At 48.8% G+C, this 17388-nt stretch overlaps 1 protein-coding gene across 4 annotated transcripts in view; it reads left to right on the forward strand.

The window, feature by feature from the left end:
• The window catches only part of MRE11 (MRE11 homolog, double strand break repair nuclease), a 346093-nt gene that overhangs the window by 138183 nt on the left and 190522 nt on the right, over nt 1–17388 (forward strand). For all 4 annotated transcript variants that reach the window (XM_069202423.1, XM_069202427.1, XM_069202425.1 and 1 more), the window contains one exon: nt 12169–12340. In XM_069202423.1, coding sequence (XP_069058524.1) covers nt 12169–12340 — 172 coding nt within the window. The remainder of the gene's footprint in view (nt 1–12168; nt 12341–17388) is intronic.

Raw genomic sequence — 17388 nt, forward strand, 5'->3', positions numbered from 1 at the left:
CGTGGATGGGGTCCTCCCCCAGTATGCGCTACTCTACGGTCCTCCAGACCAACAGGTAAGTACATTGGGACCATGCTTTGTGGCCAGTGCCTGGGTTGAGTCGGGTGGATGAAACATGGTGGGGAGGGGAGCGATTGAGGCATGCATCAGACGACAGATGAGAGCATGTGCCACATGGCAAGGGTGGGGATGGGGGGCCACTCACATCGAGCATGCAGAAGGTTATGACAATTTTTCTCTCCCTGTACATAGGTCAGCGCCCACCAGAAAGTCGCGATTTGGCGTGCCATCGCCAAGGACGTCCGGACCCTGGGGGTCCACAACAGACGGGGCACCCACTGCCGGAAGAGGTGGGAGGACATCCGACGCGGGAGCAGGAAGACGGCGGAGGCTCTGCTGGGGATGGCCTCCCAACGTAGGAGGGGTGCCAGTCGTCAATTGACCCCCCTGATGTCCCGGATCCTGGCGGTGGCCTACCCCGATTTGGATGGGCGTGTGAGGACAGCACAGCAGACACAAGGGGGTGAGTACAAATACATTCTGCTGACTTGGCGCGCAGTGGAGGTGTCTGGGTGGGGGAGGAGGGCTGTGGGTATCCCTAGGCCAGGGCGATTTCTGTAGCCTAGGCCCCTCCGTAAGGCATGGCCCTGTGCCCCGCCCCCCACCTCTGTAGGGTGCCAAGTACAGGTATCCATGGCCCTGTGTCATCTATGTGTGCAGTTGTCGTCCATAGGCTTGTAGGCCATGTCCCACGGATTGCGTAGTGGAGCCCAAGTGTGCGGCGTAGTGCAGGGGGCTTCTGTGTCTGTCTTGTCCGCCAACGGTAGCGGTAATCCATGCACTCAACATGTCTTTATTTCTCCTCCCCCCTTTTTTGTGGTCTTCCTGTTCATGTGTGCATTAGCATCATCAGGCGGAGGAGAAGTGGCATCGGAGCACGAGGGAGCTGCATCCCACATGGCCCTGGAGGGCCATGCAACGGACTCTGAGTACACCAGTGGGACGGAGGGCGAGGGGAGCTCCACAGCGGGGACTCGTGCTGATGTCAATGGCAGCGACTCGTCCTCTGAAGGGAGCTCCCTTGTGGTGGCAGCAACATCCGTGCCCCCCGCAACAACAGGTACAGCCGCCACCCAGCGCACCAGCACCGCCCTCCCAGCAGCCCCTCAGCGTTTGCCCCGTGCCCGCTCACCCAGGAAGGGGGGCATCTCCTTCGCCCCAGGCACCTCAGGCCCTGCCCCTGTCACCCCTGCTGCCCTCAGTGAGGAGGTCATTGACCTCCTGAGGACCATCATTGTTGGGCAGTCTACCCTTTTGAATGCCATCCAGGGTGTAGAAAGGGAGGTGCACCGGAGTAATGCATACCTGGAGGGCATTCATTCGGGTCAGGCTGCCCATCAGCGATCGTTCAACGCTCTGGCCTCAGCACTGACGGCAGCAATTGTCCCTGTGTCTAGCCTCCCCCTCCAACTTCCTCCACCCAGACCCAATCCCCAGTACCTCTGCCTATCCCAGTCACACCTACAGACCAGCCTGCACACACCAACACCCAAGGGAAGCTCATCCAGACATAAGCACCACACATCACACAAGCATTCAAACAAGCAACATCCACATGCAGACACACCAACACCCACTGCCTCCACTGTGTCCCCCTCCTCCTCGTCTCCCTCCTCCCTCCCTGTGACGTCTCCACTCACACTTGCATGCACAACATCTTCAGCCACTACGTCCATCACCAGCACACCCACCAGAACACTCCGCACACGTGCAGTCACCACCCCCACTACCATTTACACGTCCCCTGTGTCCTCTTCCAGTGTGTCTGTCACCCCCTCTTCCAAACCACACAAACTCAGGCAGCCACCCACCCAACAGCCATCCACCTCACGGCAGCCTCCAGCCCAAGCACCTGCACCCAAAGACACCAGACTTCACACTCCTACAACCACATCCTCTTCCTCCACTCCCATACCCACTACACCTAGCCGTCCCTCTCTTTCCAAATTGATTTTCCTTTCCAAACTTGACCTCTTTCCAACAACTCCCCCACCCCGTCCATCTCATAAGACTGCAATCAGCACCTCAGCCACCACCAAACCAGGACCTATCAAGACTGTTGTCCAAGGACTGTGGAGTCCCCCACCCTCAAGGGCAACTAGTTCTGCTAGGAGCTAAGGCACGGCCAGCCCACCCCCGGAAAAGCACCCAAAGATTACCAGTGCCCGGCGCGAGAGGCCAAGGACACCAGGGACCAAAATCCCTACCCTGGCTCCGGCTGGAAGTGGGGTGCCACCTGGCACACCGCCAAAGGTGGGAAAGGGCCACAGACGGCCAGGGAAGGGTGGGAAGGGCAGCACGCCTGACAAGTCCGGCAGCAGGCCAGCTTCCCAGGAGGGCCCCACCAGCCCCATCCCAGGTGTGCAGGAGGACACCCAGAGGCCCGGTACGGCAGCCCAGGAGGGCCCCGCAAGCCAACAGACAGATGGGCAGGAAGGCCCTGCCAGCCACATGTCAGGTGGCGAGTGACATCCATGCCTGGGCCGGAACCGCTGCACTGGACACTCATCTCAAGCACCACTGAACAGGGCCCTTCATCTCAAGCACCGCTCCGCTGGGCACCGCCGTCTCAAGCACCGCTGAACTGGGCCCTTCATCTCAAGCACCGCTGAACTGGGCCCTTCATCTCCAGCACCGCTGAACTGGGCCCTTCATCTCAAGCACCGCTCCGCTGGGCACCGCCGTCTCAAGCACCACTGAACAGGGCACGGCCGTCTCAAGCACCGCTGAACAGGGCCCTTCATCTCAAGCACCGCTGCACTGGGCCCTTCATCTCAAGCACCGCTGAACTGGGCCCTTCATCTCAAGCACCGCTCCGCTGGGCACTGCCGTCTCAAGCACCGCTGAACAGGGCACCGGCCGTCTCAAGCACCGCTGAACAGGGCCTTTCATCTCAAGCACCGCTCCGCTGGGGACCGCCGTCTCAAGCACCGCTGCACTGGGCCCTTCATCTCAAGCACCGCTGAACTGGGCCCTTCATCTCAAGAACCGCTCCGCTGGGCACCGCCGTCTCAAGCACCGCTGAACAGGGCACCGCCGTCTCAAGCACCGCTGAACAGGGCACCGCCGTCTCAAGCACCGCTGAACAGGGCCCTTCATCTCAAGCACCGCTCCGCTGGGCACCGCCATCTCAAGCACCGCTGAACTGGGCCCTTCATCTCAAGCACCGCTGAACAGGGCACCGCCGTCTCAAGCACCGCTGAACAGGGCACCGCCGTCTCAAGCACCGCTGCACTGGGCCCTTCATCTCAAGCACCGCTGAACTGGGCCCTTCATCTCAAGCACCGCTCCGCTGGGCACCGCCGTCTCAAGCACCGCTGAACAGGGCACCGCCGTCTCAAGCACCGCTGAACAGGGCCCTTCATCTCAAGCACCGCTCCGCTGGGCACCGCCGTCTCAAGCACCGCTGAACTGGGCCCTTCATCTCAAGCACCGCTGAACAGGGCACCGCCGTCTCAAGCACCGCTGAACAGGGCACCGCCGTCTCAAGCACCGCTGAACTGGGCCCTTCATCTCAAGCACCGCTGAACTGTGCCCTTCATCTCAAGCACCGCTCCGCTGAGCACCGCCGCCTAAAGCACCGCTGAACAGGGCACCGCCGTCTCAAGCACCGCTGAACAGGGCCCTTCATCTCAAGCACCGCTCCGCTGGGCACCGCCGTCTCAAGCACCGCTGAACTGGGCCCTTCATCTCAAGCACCGCTGGCCCATTGGCGGAAGGGGCAGTGCTGCATCTGTGTCAGGCAGGGCTGCACAAAGCACTCTGGGCACCAGTCCCCCTCCAGAACCAGTGGACACTGTCATCCACTTGAGAGACTGTGGCTTTGCACTCCCCAGAATGTAACAGTGGGCAAACCACCCACTGTAGAGACTTGAGAGACTGTGGCTTTGCACTCCCCAGGATGTAACAGTGGGCAAACCACCCACTGTAGAGACTTGAGAGACTGTGGCTTTGCACTCCCCAGGATGGTACAGTGGGCAAGCCACCCACTGTATGGACTTGAGAGACTGTGGCTTTGCACTCCCCAGGATGGTACAGTGGGCAAGCCACCCACTGTATGGACTTGAGAGACTGTGGCTTTGCACTCCCCAGGATGGTACAGTGGGCAAGCCACCTACTGTATGGACATGAGAGACTGTGGCTTTGCACTCCCCAGGATGGTACAGTGGGCAAGCCACCCACTGTATGGACTTGAGAGACTGTGGCTTTGCACTCCCCAGGATGGGACAGTGGCCATGGAGGCCCCTCGTGGATCTGACGTCGTGTACTCATGTGGCTGAGGTGCCCCCTCTTCCCTTCCCCCTGAGGTGCCTGTAGTTTTTCTATCTGATGCCCCTGCAGTGTTCTCTCCGTTGGTGTCAGGTATCCTGTGTGGGCCTTGCCCATGTGATTTGGGCCCAGTGGTCCACGGACAATGACTGCTAAAAGTATTGGACTTTTAATATTTATGTATATATTAGTTTTAAATGTGTGATATTTTTATATGCCAATAATACAATATATTCGACTGTTTATGATCATTTCATTTTGTCTTTGCATTCTTCCGGGGGGTTTGGGGGTTGTAACAGTGATGTATTGCTATGCATTGATGTGTGTGTTGTAGTGGGTGAGGGTGGTGGTGGGTGTGTAGCGTATGTGTGCCCGTAATATTTCTCCTCCCCCCTCCCCTGTGTCGTAGGTGCAGTACTCACTGTAGTCTTCTGCGCCGGCGTTCGTGCTCCTGGTAGAGGAGCAGGAATACAATAGCTGGTAGGATGTGTAGTTCGGGTTGCATGCTGTCCAGATTCCTCGTGGGGGTGTATGGAGGTGAGCGTTTTCCGTTTGAAATGTCTGTTTCCGCCGTGTTTTTATCGGCGGGGCTACCGCCCCGGAAAAGGTGGCAGATTGGTGGGTTGTGATAGGGTGGGCGGTACATTGACTCCCGCCTGTCTGTTGGCGGTGACCGCCGTGCTGTTTGTTTGTCCCGCCGTGGCGGTCGGAGTGTTAATGTGGCGGTCTCTGTTGGCGGTTTCCGCCAGGGTCAGAATTCCATTTTTTTAACCGCCAGCCTGTGGGCGGGTTAGCCGCCGCTTTAACACCGACAGCCAGGGTTGGAATGACCCCCTATGTTTCTCCTGTGGTCCCGTATGGGTAAACACAGCTTCCAGCTGATTCCTTTCCTGGGCTATTCAGAATGGGACTTTCTCTTGTTTCATGAGCACCTTGTCCATGATAGAATGTACTGTTTGTGGGTTAATCCCAGTAACGGCCAGTTGGTGTCCAGCAGTGCTAGTGGTGCTGGATGCGCTGGTGTTGTGTTCAAAGTTCGCATTACGAACTGAACAAGTTTTCTATATAATGTTGCTAGATCCTTGTAAAGATTACGCAGATCAACTGCCTGTATGTCTTGTACACCGGGGTGTGGTGTATATGTGGCAAACGTTGCCCATGGTGGTCCATCATTACCTAAGGGACTTAATCTCTCGGGTTGTATTACGTGTGGTAGGGCGCCATTAAACCAGTTTTGATGTTCTTGATAAATAATCAGTATTTCAAGATGATGGTATGCTTTTTACTGTTTGGTACGTTTGCAACTTTGTATGTGTGTAATGTGTATGTACTAGAGTCTTCCTCAGGAAAGGTGACCCAGGAATCGAATGTTTCCGTTTGGTAAACTTCATGGGCTTCTACAATGAATGTAGACATCCCTGCCCTCATCTGTTAAGCCATGCCTTATTAGATATAGTGTTAATGCATGTCTGACATTCTCAGGAATGTCTATGGCATTAGCCATGTTGAGAAATGGGTAAAGAGACGGAGCACCAAATGGGGAGAAAGTCCTTATAAGAGTTGGGGCTCGAACAACCTACAGTCTAGTTAGATGCTCCCTGTTCAGCTGAGGAGGATTATCTCCAAGACCGCGGACGTCCCCGTATATTGGTACTTAGGGTACCTGTCGTGTGTGAGACAGAGTTACTCCGGGCATCCGTAAATTAGTGCCAAAATACCACAGTTGGTGGTGCCATGTCGTAGTTGGACTCTTGCTCCTAGGCGAGACTGCTAGTTTAGGGATGACAGCACTTTTGTTAGTAGGTGACTAGGCCAATCCTACAACAAGTTGCAATTGTCAGTCCAACCCTTCCGGCTCACAAGCAGTACCTCACCAAAAAACCCAAACAGTAAAAGGTGATTTCTGGCAGCCTTTATGCATGGACTCAAGAGTGCGACATATCAGCGAGTCGTGGTTAAACGGAGAGTACCCTTTTCTCACATGAGTAATAAGTCTCAGTCACATACAGGCAATAAAGGAGATGCAGTAAAGTTTTCAATAAGTTTATTAACAAGACTGAAATCTACTGTAAAATGCATGAGTTGCAATGATTAAGATAATGATCAATGCAAAAAGCAGAATTGTAAAGATGAGAATCGTGAATACAAAGACCCCCACCATCTTGCAATAACATGAAATGCAACAGATCCCTAAAACCCTAGTATGGAGAACCTAATCTCTAACCTTACGTGAGATAAGTATGTTAAACCTAATCTGTAAGTGCTGTGTCTATGAGAAACGCCCCAACCCTTGTTACCTTGGAGTGAGGTCTCTAGATCAGACTGCGTGGTGACACGAAGGCTGGGTCTGTATCAAGGCGACGTGCAGCATAGATGGCGTCGATAACCTCGGACAGGAATCCCTCTGATAACCTTGTCTGCGTGAGGTGTATTTATACAGATCTTTGAGGACCCCCTGACGCAGGTATGTTGCCAAACAATAGATAAGGAGCCATGCTTGGTGCAGCAATTACATAAACAATTCCCTCCAAGAGCAAATTATGTTCCAGTCACACGTAAGTGGGAAAGGGATATGATATGAATACCTACATATCTCACTTAACTTTGACGCTGATAGTGACGACTTCACAGAGTGGCACTGTTAACGTAAAATCAAAACATTTCACTGACTATAAACATAGCAGCCATTTTGAAATAAATAAATAAATAGGCTAAGACAGAGCAAGCTAAGTAGGTTAAAAATCAGTAAATGACGGGGGCACAGGCCTGCAAGCTAGAAGGCCAAGCTAAACTCCTGATTCCCATTAAAACTAAATAGGATCCACTACAGTGGTGGGGAGTTGAAACCTTTCTCAAGCAGCAACCACAGTTCTTTTTAGGGTGAAGTCACAAGCAAACCCCAAATTAACCTCTGTTCAACCCCTTGGTAGCTTGGCACAGAGCAGTCAGGCTTAACTTAGAGGCAATGTGTAAAGTATTTGCGCAACACTTCAAACAGTAAGTATCAGTACCACAAAAGGAGCCTACCACAGGTTTGGAAAAAATACAGTGATTTCAATAAAGAAAACAGGACAAAAAAGACAAAAATCCAATTAGCAGAAACACAGATATTGAATTTTAAGTTTTTAGAGAAAATAGTGCCAAAAGGCATAAAGCACCAACTGTGGGTATCTGGTCGCACCATACCGAGGCAAAGTAACAAGTTCAGGCACCCAGCAAAGTGGCGGTCCTTCAGCAGCACAGCAGTCCTTCTTCCTGGCAGAGTGTCCATGAGTCTAGAAGTGTACTGAAGAGTCGGTGTCTGAGGTCCAGTATTTATGCACAGTTGTGCATTTGAAGTGAGCGAGAAGCTTCTAAAGGTTTCCTTTTGATGTCCCCCGGCATCCTGCCTTCCCTGCCCTGGCTCTAGACTAACTACAGGGGGTATGCAGCCCTTTGAGTGGAGACAGGACACAGCCTATTCAGGTGTAAGTGGGATTGTGCCAGCTTCTTTCTTCCATCCTGCCAGTGATGGCCTGTCCAGGCACACCTAGGCTTCCTATTTCTTGTGGCTGTCTAGGAGGAATACACAAAGCTCAACTGTCAGTGACACCTAGGCATGTGACCAGAGACAGGCTACAGGCCCTAAAGAGCTATGGCAGAAAAATTGCAACTTTTTAAAAGTGACATTTTCAGAATGGCAGTTTCAAAATCTGAGTTCATCCTAGGTTAGGATTTTGAATTATGATTCCAGAGACACTAAACGTGAACTGCTTATCACTTATAAAAATGTAATAAGGTAACCCCAGTGTTATCCTATAGGAGAGATGGGCCTTGCAGTAGTGAACAACTAATTCAGGAGTTTTTCACCACCAGAACATCTAAAACTTCCAGGGAATGACTTATATCTATTAAAAAGGAAAGTTTGGGCCTGGCTAAAGGTTTATTTTTCCAGGTCGAAATGGCAGTTTAAACTGCACACACAGGCTCTGCAATGGCAGACCTGAGACATGTTTAAAGGACTACTTACATGGGTGGCACAATCTGTGCTGCAGACCCACAAGTAGCATTAAATGTACAGGCCCTGAGGACGTGTAGTGCCGTTCTACTAGGAGCTTATTAGTAAATGAATTACGCAAATTAGAGATAAGCCAATATTACCATGATTAGAGGAGATGGCATAAGCACTTTAGCACTGGTTAGCAGTGGTAAATTGCACAGAGTCCTAAGGTAGCAAAAACGATGTCATAAAAAAATAGAGGAGGAGGGCAAAACATTAGGAGGAAGACCACCCTAAGGCTGACAGGTCTAACAGGGGTCATAGAGGTGGTACAGCTGAAAGAGAGACGCCTACGATTTTCCATACATGAATGACTGGCTGATGAAGGAGGAGTTTCCAACAGTGATACAGGAGAATCTCCATCGGATGAGGACTGTTCTTGACGACTTGGGCTTTATCATCATATTAAAAAGTCCCACTTCACTCCCAAAAAAGCCCTCCTTTCATTGGAACACTGCTTTGTACAATGTCTACGAATGTCTTCTCCCTGCCCCAGGCGATTGAAGATATTTAGACGATGATTCTGCTGTGTCTGACTTTATCTCTGTTCCCAGTCCTAAAGATATTGCACCTGTTAGGCCTCTTGCATCCTGGTGGTACCTGATGGCAGATGAGGGCCTTCTAGTGGGGTTCGAGGTGGCAGCGGTTGCAGCTTCAAAGGAGCCTCTCAGCTGAGGTACAGAGCTTCTGGTCACTTCAAGCTAGGCTGTCTAGCCTACAAAGCTGCCCACTTCAACTCCCCGCCCTATATCGCCTCCCTGCTGAAACAGCTGGTTGGGTCCAGCGAATCAAGAAGCCAAAATAATCTGGTGCTTTGCTTAGTCCACCTTCCTTCAAATCACTCATGCTCTGCACCATTCTTTCTCAGGTGCTGCTTTGCTGTTGTGGAACTTATTACCATTGACTTGAGAGGACAATTCACCCTGATGTCCTTTCACAAACACCTGAAAATTCAACCCTTCCACCTATATTTGTTTGACTAAGGAAATCTATTATCCGTTCTACCAGCTTCTCCGTCCTTATACTTTGTTATAGCTCTTTTTATAACTGTTGATTAACTCTTTTGCAACACCGTTGCTTTTTCTAGGTTAGGTTCTTTGTAGACTGTGCATTGTTGATGTTCTATGTGAAGTGCTCCCATGCCTTTCGGTGAATGGTTCTCAGTGAAGCCATTAAATAAATAAATAGTGCATCAAGATTTGCACAGATGGATGGACACCTCCAACCTCCTGAGCAGTTGCCCTTTCAGCCCATGCAAACTAAAGCTGTCATGATCACGGATGCTTGTTGCTGGGCTAGAATGTTCATCTAGATGACAGCATGGCATATGGTATTTCTTTGAGGTGCAGGAGTTATATTTTGTCCTGAAGGCCTTCCAGGGGGACCTCAAACTTCTACTGGACAACAGCACCACTATCCATTATATCAGAAGACAGGGCCAGGTGGTGTTGAGGACCCTACGGTGGGAGGTTATTTGCCTATGGAAGTGGCGGCAGCAATGGGGAATCTTTGTAGTGGCAGCGCACCTGCCAGGATCCTTCATTGTGAGGGTGGATTAGGTAAGTCACCTCTTGCTGGAGGACCTTGAGGTGACCTCCAAATTGGGGTTCTGTTTATGGATCTCTGACATAGCCCAGAACATGATGTATCCTCAGTGTTGTGCCATACATTTCCATTGGATATTACTCTGGGGACATCTCCTGGCTGAGAAGATCTCGGGCCAATGGTGTGTATTTCCACCGATGGTAGTGCAGGAGGATCAGATGTAGCTGATACTAATTACTCCAGAGTGGGTGAGGAGGATTTGGTATGCTGATCTGTTGGCACTCTGTACTCTGCCACCTCCTCCCTTCTCGCCCAGAGTGAATCACCTTTCTCAACAGTATGGTCAGGTCATACAACTCAATCCCCTGAAGCTGCACCTGCACATGTAGAGATTGAGCGGTGCCAGCTTGATCCTTTGCCTTTCTGATGAACTCACAGATGTCGTCATGGCAGCACAAGAGCTTGCCACCAAAATCATCTACACTGGCAGCTGGAAGAGATGTGTGCGATGGTGTGAGTTGGAAAGTATCAATCCTTTTAAATTTCACCTACCCTACATTTGACGTTAGCTTGTCCCTTGTAAAGCAAAGTTTTGATGGTGGCCACATAGCCTTTCTGTCTTCATCTATATGCCTTCCTGGGTAACCTTCACTGTTTAAGTCCCCACTAGTGGTGCTGTTTCAAAAAGTTTTGCTTTGCTTCTTCCCTCACACTCCTTTTTATTGTGCCTCTGTGGAATGTGAACCTTGTTAGAATTTCCTAGATGACATCTCCATCAAGCTGCAGTACTGTTGCCCAGTTCGGTTCTGTCTCTAACGCAGTTCTGATGTTGGTAATTACTTCTGCTTGCAGGGTGGGAGAACTGCATGCCATTTCAGTGTGCCCACCCATCACAGTTTCCTACCTGTATAAGTTGGTTCATCACACTTTCCCTTCCTTCTTACACATGGTGGTTCCCAGGTCCATGTGTGATGTGCCTCTCCCGTCCAGGTTTTTTTCTTTGAATTCTGGGACTTGTAGTCTTGCATATTCCATTATACAAGTTCCACAGTTACAAGGAAAAAATTCTGGACTGGAGCAGCACATCACTCAGGGATCTGGGAAACCTGTCAGCTGTGGTGGTTGCCACCTTCATTTGGCCCAGTCGACTACTGATCCAACTGTCTACTCTTCTCCGCATCCACGAGGGAGAACAGTTGTGTGAACTGGGCCCCAGGTGTGCAGTGTCCTGCTACATTGTCCACTCTTGACAGAGCGGAGTGGACAATCCACTTTTTGTGGGATTCCTTGCAGCCAAGAAGGGCAATGACCAAACATTCCATTACACGTTGGATAATCCTCTGTATCAAACTCTGATATTCCCTATAGCTAAGGAAGACGCTACGGAACGCATTTGTTCTTATTCAGTGACTGTTGCACGGCTTTCCAAAGAGACTCAGCTGCTGACATGTACTGTGCAACCACATGTTCATCTTGGATACTATTGCAAACTGTTACTTCCTAATGCTCCAGACATGCAGGGATGGGAACTTTACCCAGGCTGTGTTGCATGATTTTCTTTTTCGGTCCCACCCCCCGGAGAAGTACAGCTTTGGTACTCATTCATAAGGTGAGGAATCAGGTAGAAGATGTATCCAGAAGAAAAATGTACTTACATTTGTTAACAATATTTTGGGTGGATACATAATCCTCCCACAGATTCCTCACTGACCCTCACTTTGCCCTCATGAGATAGTGCTATTATTAAGATCCAAGGGCAAGCAAACATATGTTATGTATTTATCATTGTTGGTGCTCTATTGGTTCCCCTCCACATATGTTGATGAGGTGTGGAAAAAAACTAGTCTGCACGCCAGTTAGTACCTGATGTTCTCCAGTGACCCCATGCATGGAAGTGGATTTGGAGCTGCAGCAATGTGGCACAACCTTGTAGAGCTAGAGAGTTATTTTATTGATGAGGGGAAAAAAAGGTTTCCAGACCAGTGTGAAGACTGTAACGAGTATTCAGAAGGCATGAAATCTGTGGGAGAATTGCTTAAGGTGAGTAACTTTTTGTATGGTTATCTACTAAGATTACAACTGGCGTTCATTATGAAACATAAAAATCATCAGAAAAAACTTTCGTTGATAGGACATTATTATTAAGATTAGTTATATTCCAAAATGTATAACTGAAAATCTGCACTTGCGGTTAGCCAAACTATTGTAACTGATCCCCAGATGCACTGGTTAATGTTCATCTAATCCAAATTCAGGCATGTTGGTTTGCTGCGTATTAATGGAAAGAAAATGAACATGCAGAAGGTCCCTTTAGAGACTGTGCGGCAGTTCTACATTGATGACCTTGTGCTCACTGATCACCCGGACCTGTTTAATGCAGACAATCCTAAAGCCACCCAAGCCATTGAAGCATTCTGTGTTGAAAAGGTTAGTGAAGATAGATTATCTTTAGTTTGTTAAACAGCAAATTGTGATTAAGTATGGGTGGCCACACCATTGTGTGCCTTGGCAGATGCTACTAGCTGCCTGACGAGGAGTACATTTTATGACTGGCTTTGTTGAATGCATTGCTAAATTGCTAAATTTGCATACTACACTTTACAATGAATGCAAGAATAAATTGCTAAATTTGTCGAATGCATGTGTAAATTGTCACATTTGCATACAACACTTTACAAGTTACACTGTCTTTAGTTACTGAACTTAACCTGACAATTGCGTTCTGTGCTGCATTCTTTAACAATTTACAAAAATACATTAGAAACTGTAAACAAATATTTTAAGTGCAATAAGGCTTTTCCTAACATGAATTTCTTTTAGAATACAATTTGCCACCCTATAGCACCCATTCGGGGAGTCTAAAGCTAACAAAAATTCCAGTGCATTCTGGTAAGTTCTTATATTGAGTTCAATAAAAAACGGTTTGAGGTAGAAGGTTCTAAGATGTTCATAGAGTTTACAGAATAAGACAAAATTCAATGTGCATTGTTTATTAACTGCATCACAAGGGCATCTAACAGACTCTTGAGGGAAATGCCTGGTTTGAGGAAATGCTACTAGGTGGTGTGCAATGCACAGTCTTAGTCTAGTTAAAACTAGTTAAAACTAGGTGCTGCATGTTGGTGACTATGGAGAGCTAGACAAACCTACTTGCTTCTAATGAGACAAGTAAAGGCCAACAAGGGTTTTAGTAGATTCAATTAGCTTCCTATTGACCGCCTTGTATTGCATAAAAGTGTCCTTTATACATTTTCTAGATAGTGCTAGCACATCCTCTGGCTTAGATTTTATAGATCTATTAAAAACAGATTTAAAAGAGAAATCAATAAAAGCCAGCCATGGTATACACATGGCATTGTCCAATTTCATACAATCTAATTTGAGATCTTCTGTAAAACCAGTGGCCATATGCTGTGCCATAAGAGCAGAGGTCTCACCTGTAGCACGTATTCCAAATACTGTATGCACATTTCTTGATGTGTGATCCAGTTAGAGGCTGAGGTGGGTAAACATAGCATGCGTTTTAGAAAACAGTTCTCCTCTATTTGTAGGGGAGTGCTCTTAGTATAACCCCTGTACCATATGCTACCGTAGATAAAACTCTGGCCCTGGAAATGTTCAACATAGTGCCTATGGGGCGACTCCCTAGTTTACTAGCAAATCTGAATATAGCACCTGAATTTCTTCTTAGTTTGTTCCTGCCTGAACAAACCAGATGGTCACACTGCCCGTTACTAGAGAACAATACCCCCAGATAATTAAGGCAATTGACAGTACTGATTTCCATGTTCTCTATGTATAAACTTCTACATTTCTTTACTTTCTTGCCACAAGCCATAGTAAATGTTTTGGATTTGTTAATTATCATACCCCTTGATGACTTAAACTCTTCAAATTCACACATTAGCTTCTGGAGCTCCATGGGTGTTCTTGAAATCTGGACAACGTCATTTGCATAAAGTAAAGCAGGCACAGGGCATCCATCCACATAAGGGGGATCAGCCTGTAGTTCCTGCAAATGTTTATCTACCCCATTAATAAATAGGGAGAACAATAACGGGGCAATGACGCAACCTTGGCGGACTCCTCTCCCTATCTTGAAAGAGGTGGGTCATTCTCCCAGTTGGCCGAAACAAACTTTGCATGTCAAATCTCTATATAGGAGAGTCATAAAATTGATGATATACCTTGGGGCACCCATCTCTAATAATGTAGGCCATAGCACGGCATGTTCCACAAGATTGAAAATGCTACTGAAGTTGCAAAACATAAATATAAAGCACCTTTTTTGGCCTTGGTGTACTTACCTATAATTAGATCTAGGTTAACACATTGCTCTATGGTGGTACCTAATCCTTTCCTAAAACCAAACTGTACCAAACTGTACTGGGGATAGGATGTTGTTTTCCAAGACCCTGTTGTTTAATCTTTCCAGAATGATCCTACTAAATGTTTTCAGAGAAGACTCCAGCAATGAAATTGGTCGATAATTTTTTGGGTCGGCCTTATCTCCCTTCTTATATATTGGTATAATAATGGAGGTGTACCAGGACAATGATATGTCACCATATATGGCCAAATTGAATACTCTAGTCAGAATTGGTACCCAAAAATTGGTATTATGTTTAAAAACATCCACTTGTACCCCATCAGGTCCTGGGGCCCTACCTTCAGCGCTAGCTAAAATGGCAGAATAAACCTTATCCATAGTAATCTGTGGATAATAGGGTTGCCCCAGCTAAATCTGCCCGATTAGATCTACCGACCCAGGCCCTTCCTTAAAGACCTCTGAGTAGTGGGCCACCCATGTTGCATAGTCTACACTTGAACCCAAATCTGATGGCACCCATTCTGATAGGAAGGGGGCATTAATTGCTTCCCACCAAAACAATTTAACGTTGTTAGTATCTGTCGTCACGGCCAGTTTATACCATGCCTCTTCCCTTAGTTATTTTTTCCTTTTTTCCTGTGCCTTCTTATATTCTACTCGGAATGACTTAATTACTGTCGAGTCTCTAGGAGTTGTCTGCAGAGCTAATTTAAGATTCCCCTTGGCTTTTGTATGGGCATAGTTGAATCACCCCTTATTATACATAAAAAATGGTCAAACCCTATCCCTTCGGGGTGGTGAGCCCACAGGACCGTGAGGAGGTGCGGGGACAAGGCTGAATATTAAAGATCCCAGCTCGGAAAATAATGGGATTAGGGCTGTTAGGTCATAAAAATGTATTTAAACTTTGTTCCAGGGTATGGGCGACCCTACAACGAGTGGCATCAAAAATGTTGTTATAGTACTTAATTATGACCACATCCGTCATATTCTTATACTTAAGCCACAGCAATTGGAAGTGTGTGGTCTCCATATAAGATTTTGGGGGTCATTCCTACCCTGGCGGTCTGAGACCGCAAGGGTAGGGGACGGAGGAAGCACCGCCAACAGGCTGGCGGTGCTTCTGGGGCTATTCTGACCGCGGCGGTAAAGCCGCGGTCAGAAACGGGAAGCCGGCGGTTTCCCGCCGGTTTCCCGCTGCCCCTGTGAATCCTCCACGGCGGCGCTGCAAGCAGCGCCACCATGGGGATTCCGACCCCCTTCCCGCCAGCCTGGTTCTGGCGGTTTTCACCGCCAGAACCAGGCTGGCGGGAACGGGTGTCGTGGGGCCCCCTAACAGGGCCCCTGCAGTGCCCATGCCACTGGCATGGGCACTGCAGGGGCCCCCTAACAGGGCCCCACATTGATTTTCAGTGTCTGCTTAGCAGACACTGAAAATCGCGACGGGTGCAACTGCATCCGTCGCACACCAGCAACTCCGCCGGCTCCATTCGGAGCCGGCTTCATCGTTGCTGGTGCTTTCCCGCTGGGCGGGCGGCCTTTTGGCGGTCGCCCGCCAGCCCAGCGGGAAAGTCAGAATGACCGCCGCGGTCTTTTGACCGCGGTACGGTCTTCTGGCGGTTCCCGCTTGGCGGGCGGTGACCGCCGCCCGCCAAAGTAGGAATGAGCCCCTTTGTGACCACTACCGGGAGTTTATTAGAAATAAGCATCAGGAGCCTCCCCTTGGCCCTCCCAGATTGTGATGGTGTAGCTGGCAGGGGGTGTGAGGTAAATCCATGTTAATAGACAGGTGAAGCACACCAGGTTTCTTGGATGCAAACCACATCTAACTTGCTAATTATTGAACCCCACTCATCAGTCTTAGTTTTACCACGTAAGCCCTGCACATTCCATGTTGCAAAGTAGTGGCAGTCATTAGTGTTATTGACAAGCACCTGCATCTGTGGTTCTTCCATACCGTGAGTGGCTGCTTTTGGAACTACTTCAGTTGGTTCCCCATCCCCATTGTAATTAGAATCTCCAGCAACCATACCATCTGTGCCCTGGTGGACTATGAATAACTTATTGGGGTTCATGAACATCTTAAGTTTGGCTGTTCCCCTTGCCTTTAGCCTCATACTCTCACTGTCTACAGGACCCTTGTATAGCAGTCAGTCAATATCTGTCAATGAACTTAATGCCTGGTATTTATTACTTAGTGGTGACGGGGAGGAAGAATGTAAATTATCGGTATGTACGGGCCAGGGTGTGCCGTTGTAAGCCATGGTTGCATATGGGGTGAATGTCTGTGTCCTGGCTGACCAGTTTGCAAATGTCTATAGAATACACCTAGCGGGAGCAATTCTGGGGTGTTTATAGCTTGGGGGCAAATAGAGGCCCTGGTCAGTGCATAACCTTGTTCTTCAGGTCCCCCTGTTGCTCACGCTGATCAGGCCGTAGAGGGGGGGCATTGGCCATAATAATAACATAAGGGCAAGACTCTGGGGGTAGATTGATAGTAGGCAGTTCTTCTCCCAAATGTAGGTGGGCAGGCCTGCTCTTCTGGGGGGTTCAAGGGAAATCGTTCAGATGCTTCAGGATTTTGTATAGGTCATAAGCCATCTGGAACGATATCCGATGGTCTCTTCTTAGGGGCTATAGGCCACCCAGTTGGTTGGTCTATATTTTGGGCCTCCCTTACTTGCCTGGGATGGTCTATATTTTGCGCCTCCCTTGCTTGCCCTTGTGTAGGGGCCCTAGATCCAGTGCTCAGTGCAGTTCCTGGCAGAACTTAGGTGTCTGTTCCCTGTGATATATGTGAATGATCTGACTCATTAGGAGTAGTATTCTGTGCCACAGGGTTCTGGGGGTTAGGGGACACCGTTGGAAGAGGGAGTTTCTGGCAGATTTCCAATATTTTTTCTACCTCCCCCTCCAATTAGTCCAATTTTGCATTAATAGGTTTAAGCAAGTTATCAAGAAAGGATGTGAAATCATTCCAGTTTGTAAGTACCATATTTTCAAACATGGAAGGACCCAGGTTACTATCAGACCCCCTTCTGCATTGTTTTTTCCTTTTTGTGATGGGTGACTGGCTTACTAGTGTAGGGTTTATAATGGGTTAAGTTCTACGCTGTATCTGGGCGTCCCCATTCCTCATGACCAC

Source organism: Pleurodeles waltl, chromosome 8 (genome assembly GCF_031143425.1).
Source record: "Pleurodeles waltl isolate 20211129_DDA chromosome 8, aPleWal1.hap1.20221129, whole genome shotgun sequence".
Lineage (NCBI taxonomy): Eukaryota > Metazoa > Chordata > Amphibia > Caudata > Salamandridae > Pleurodeles > Pleurodeles waltl.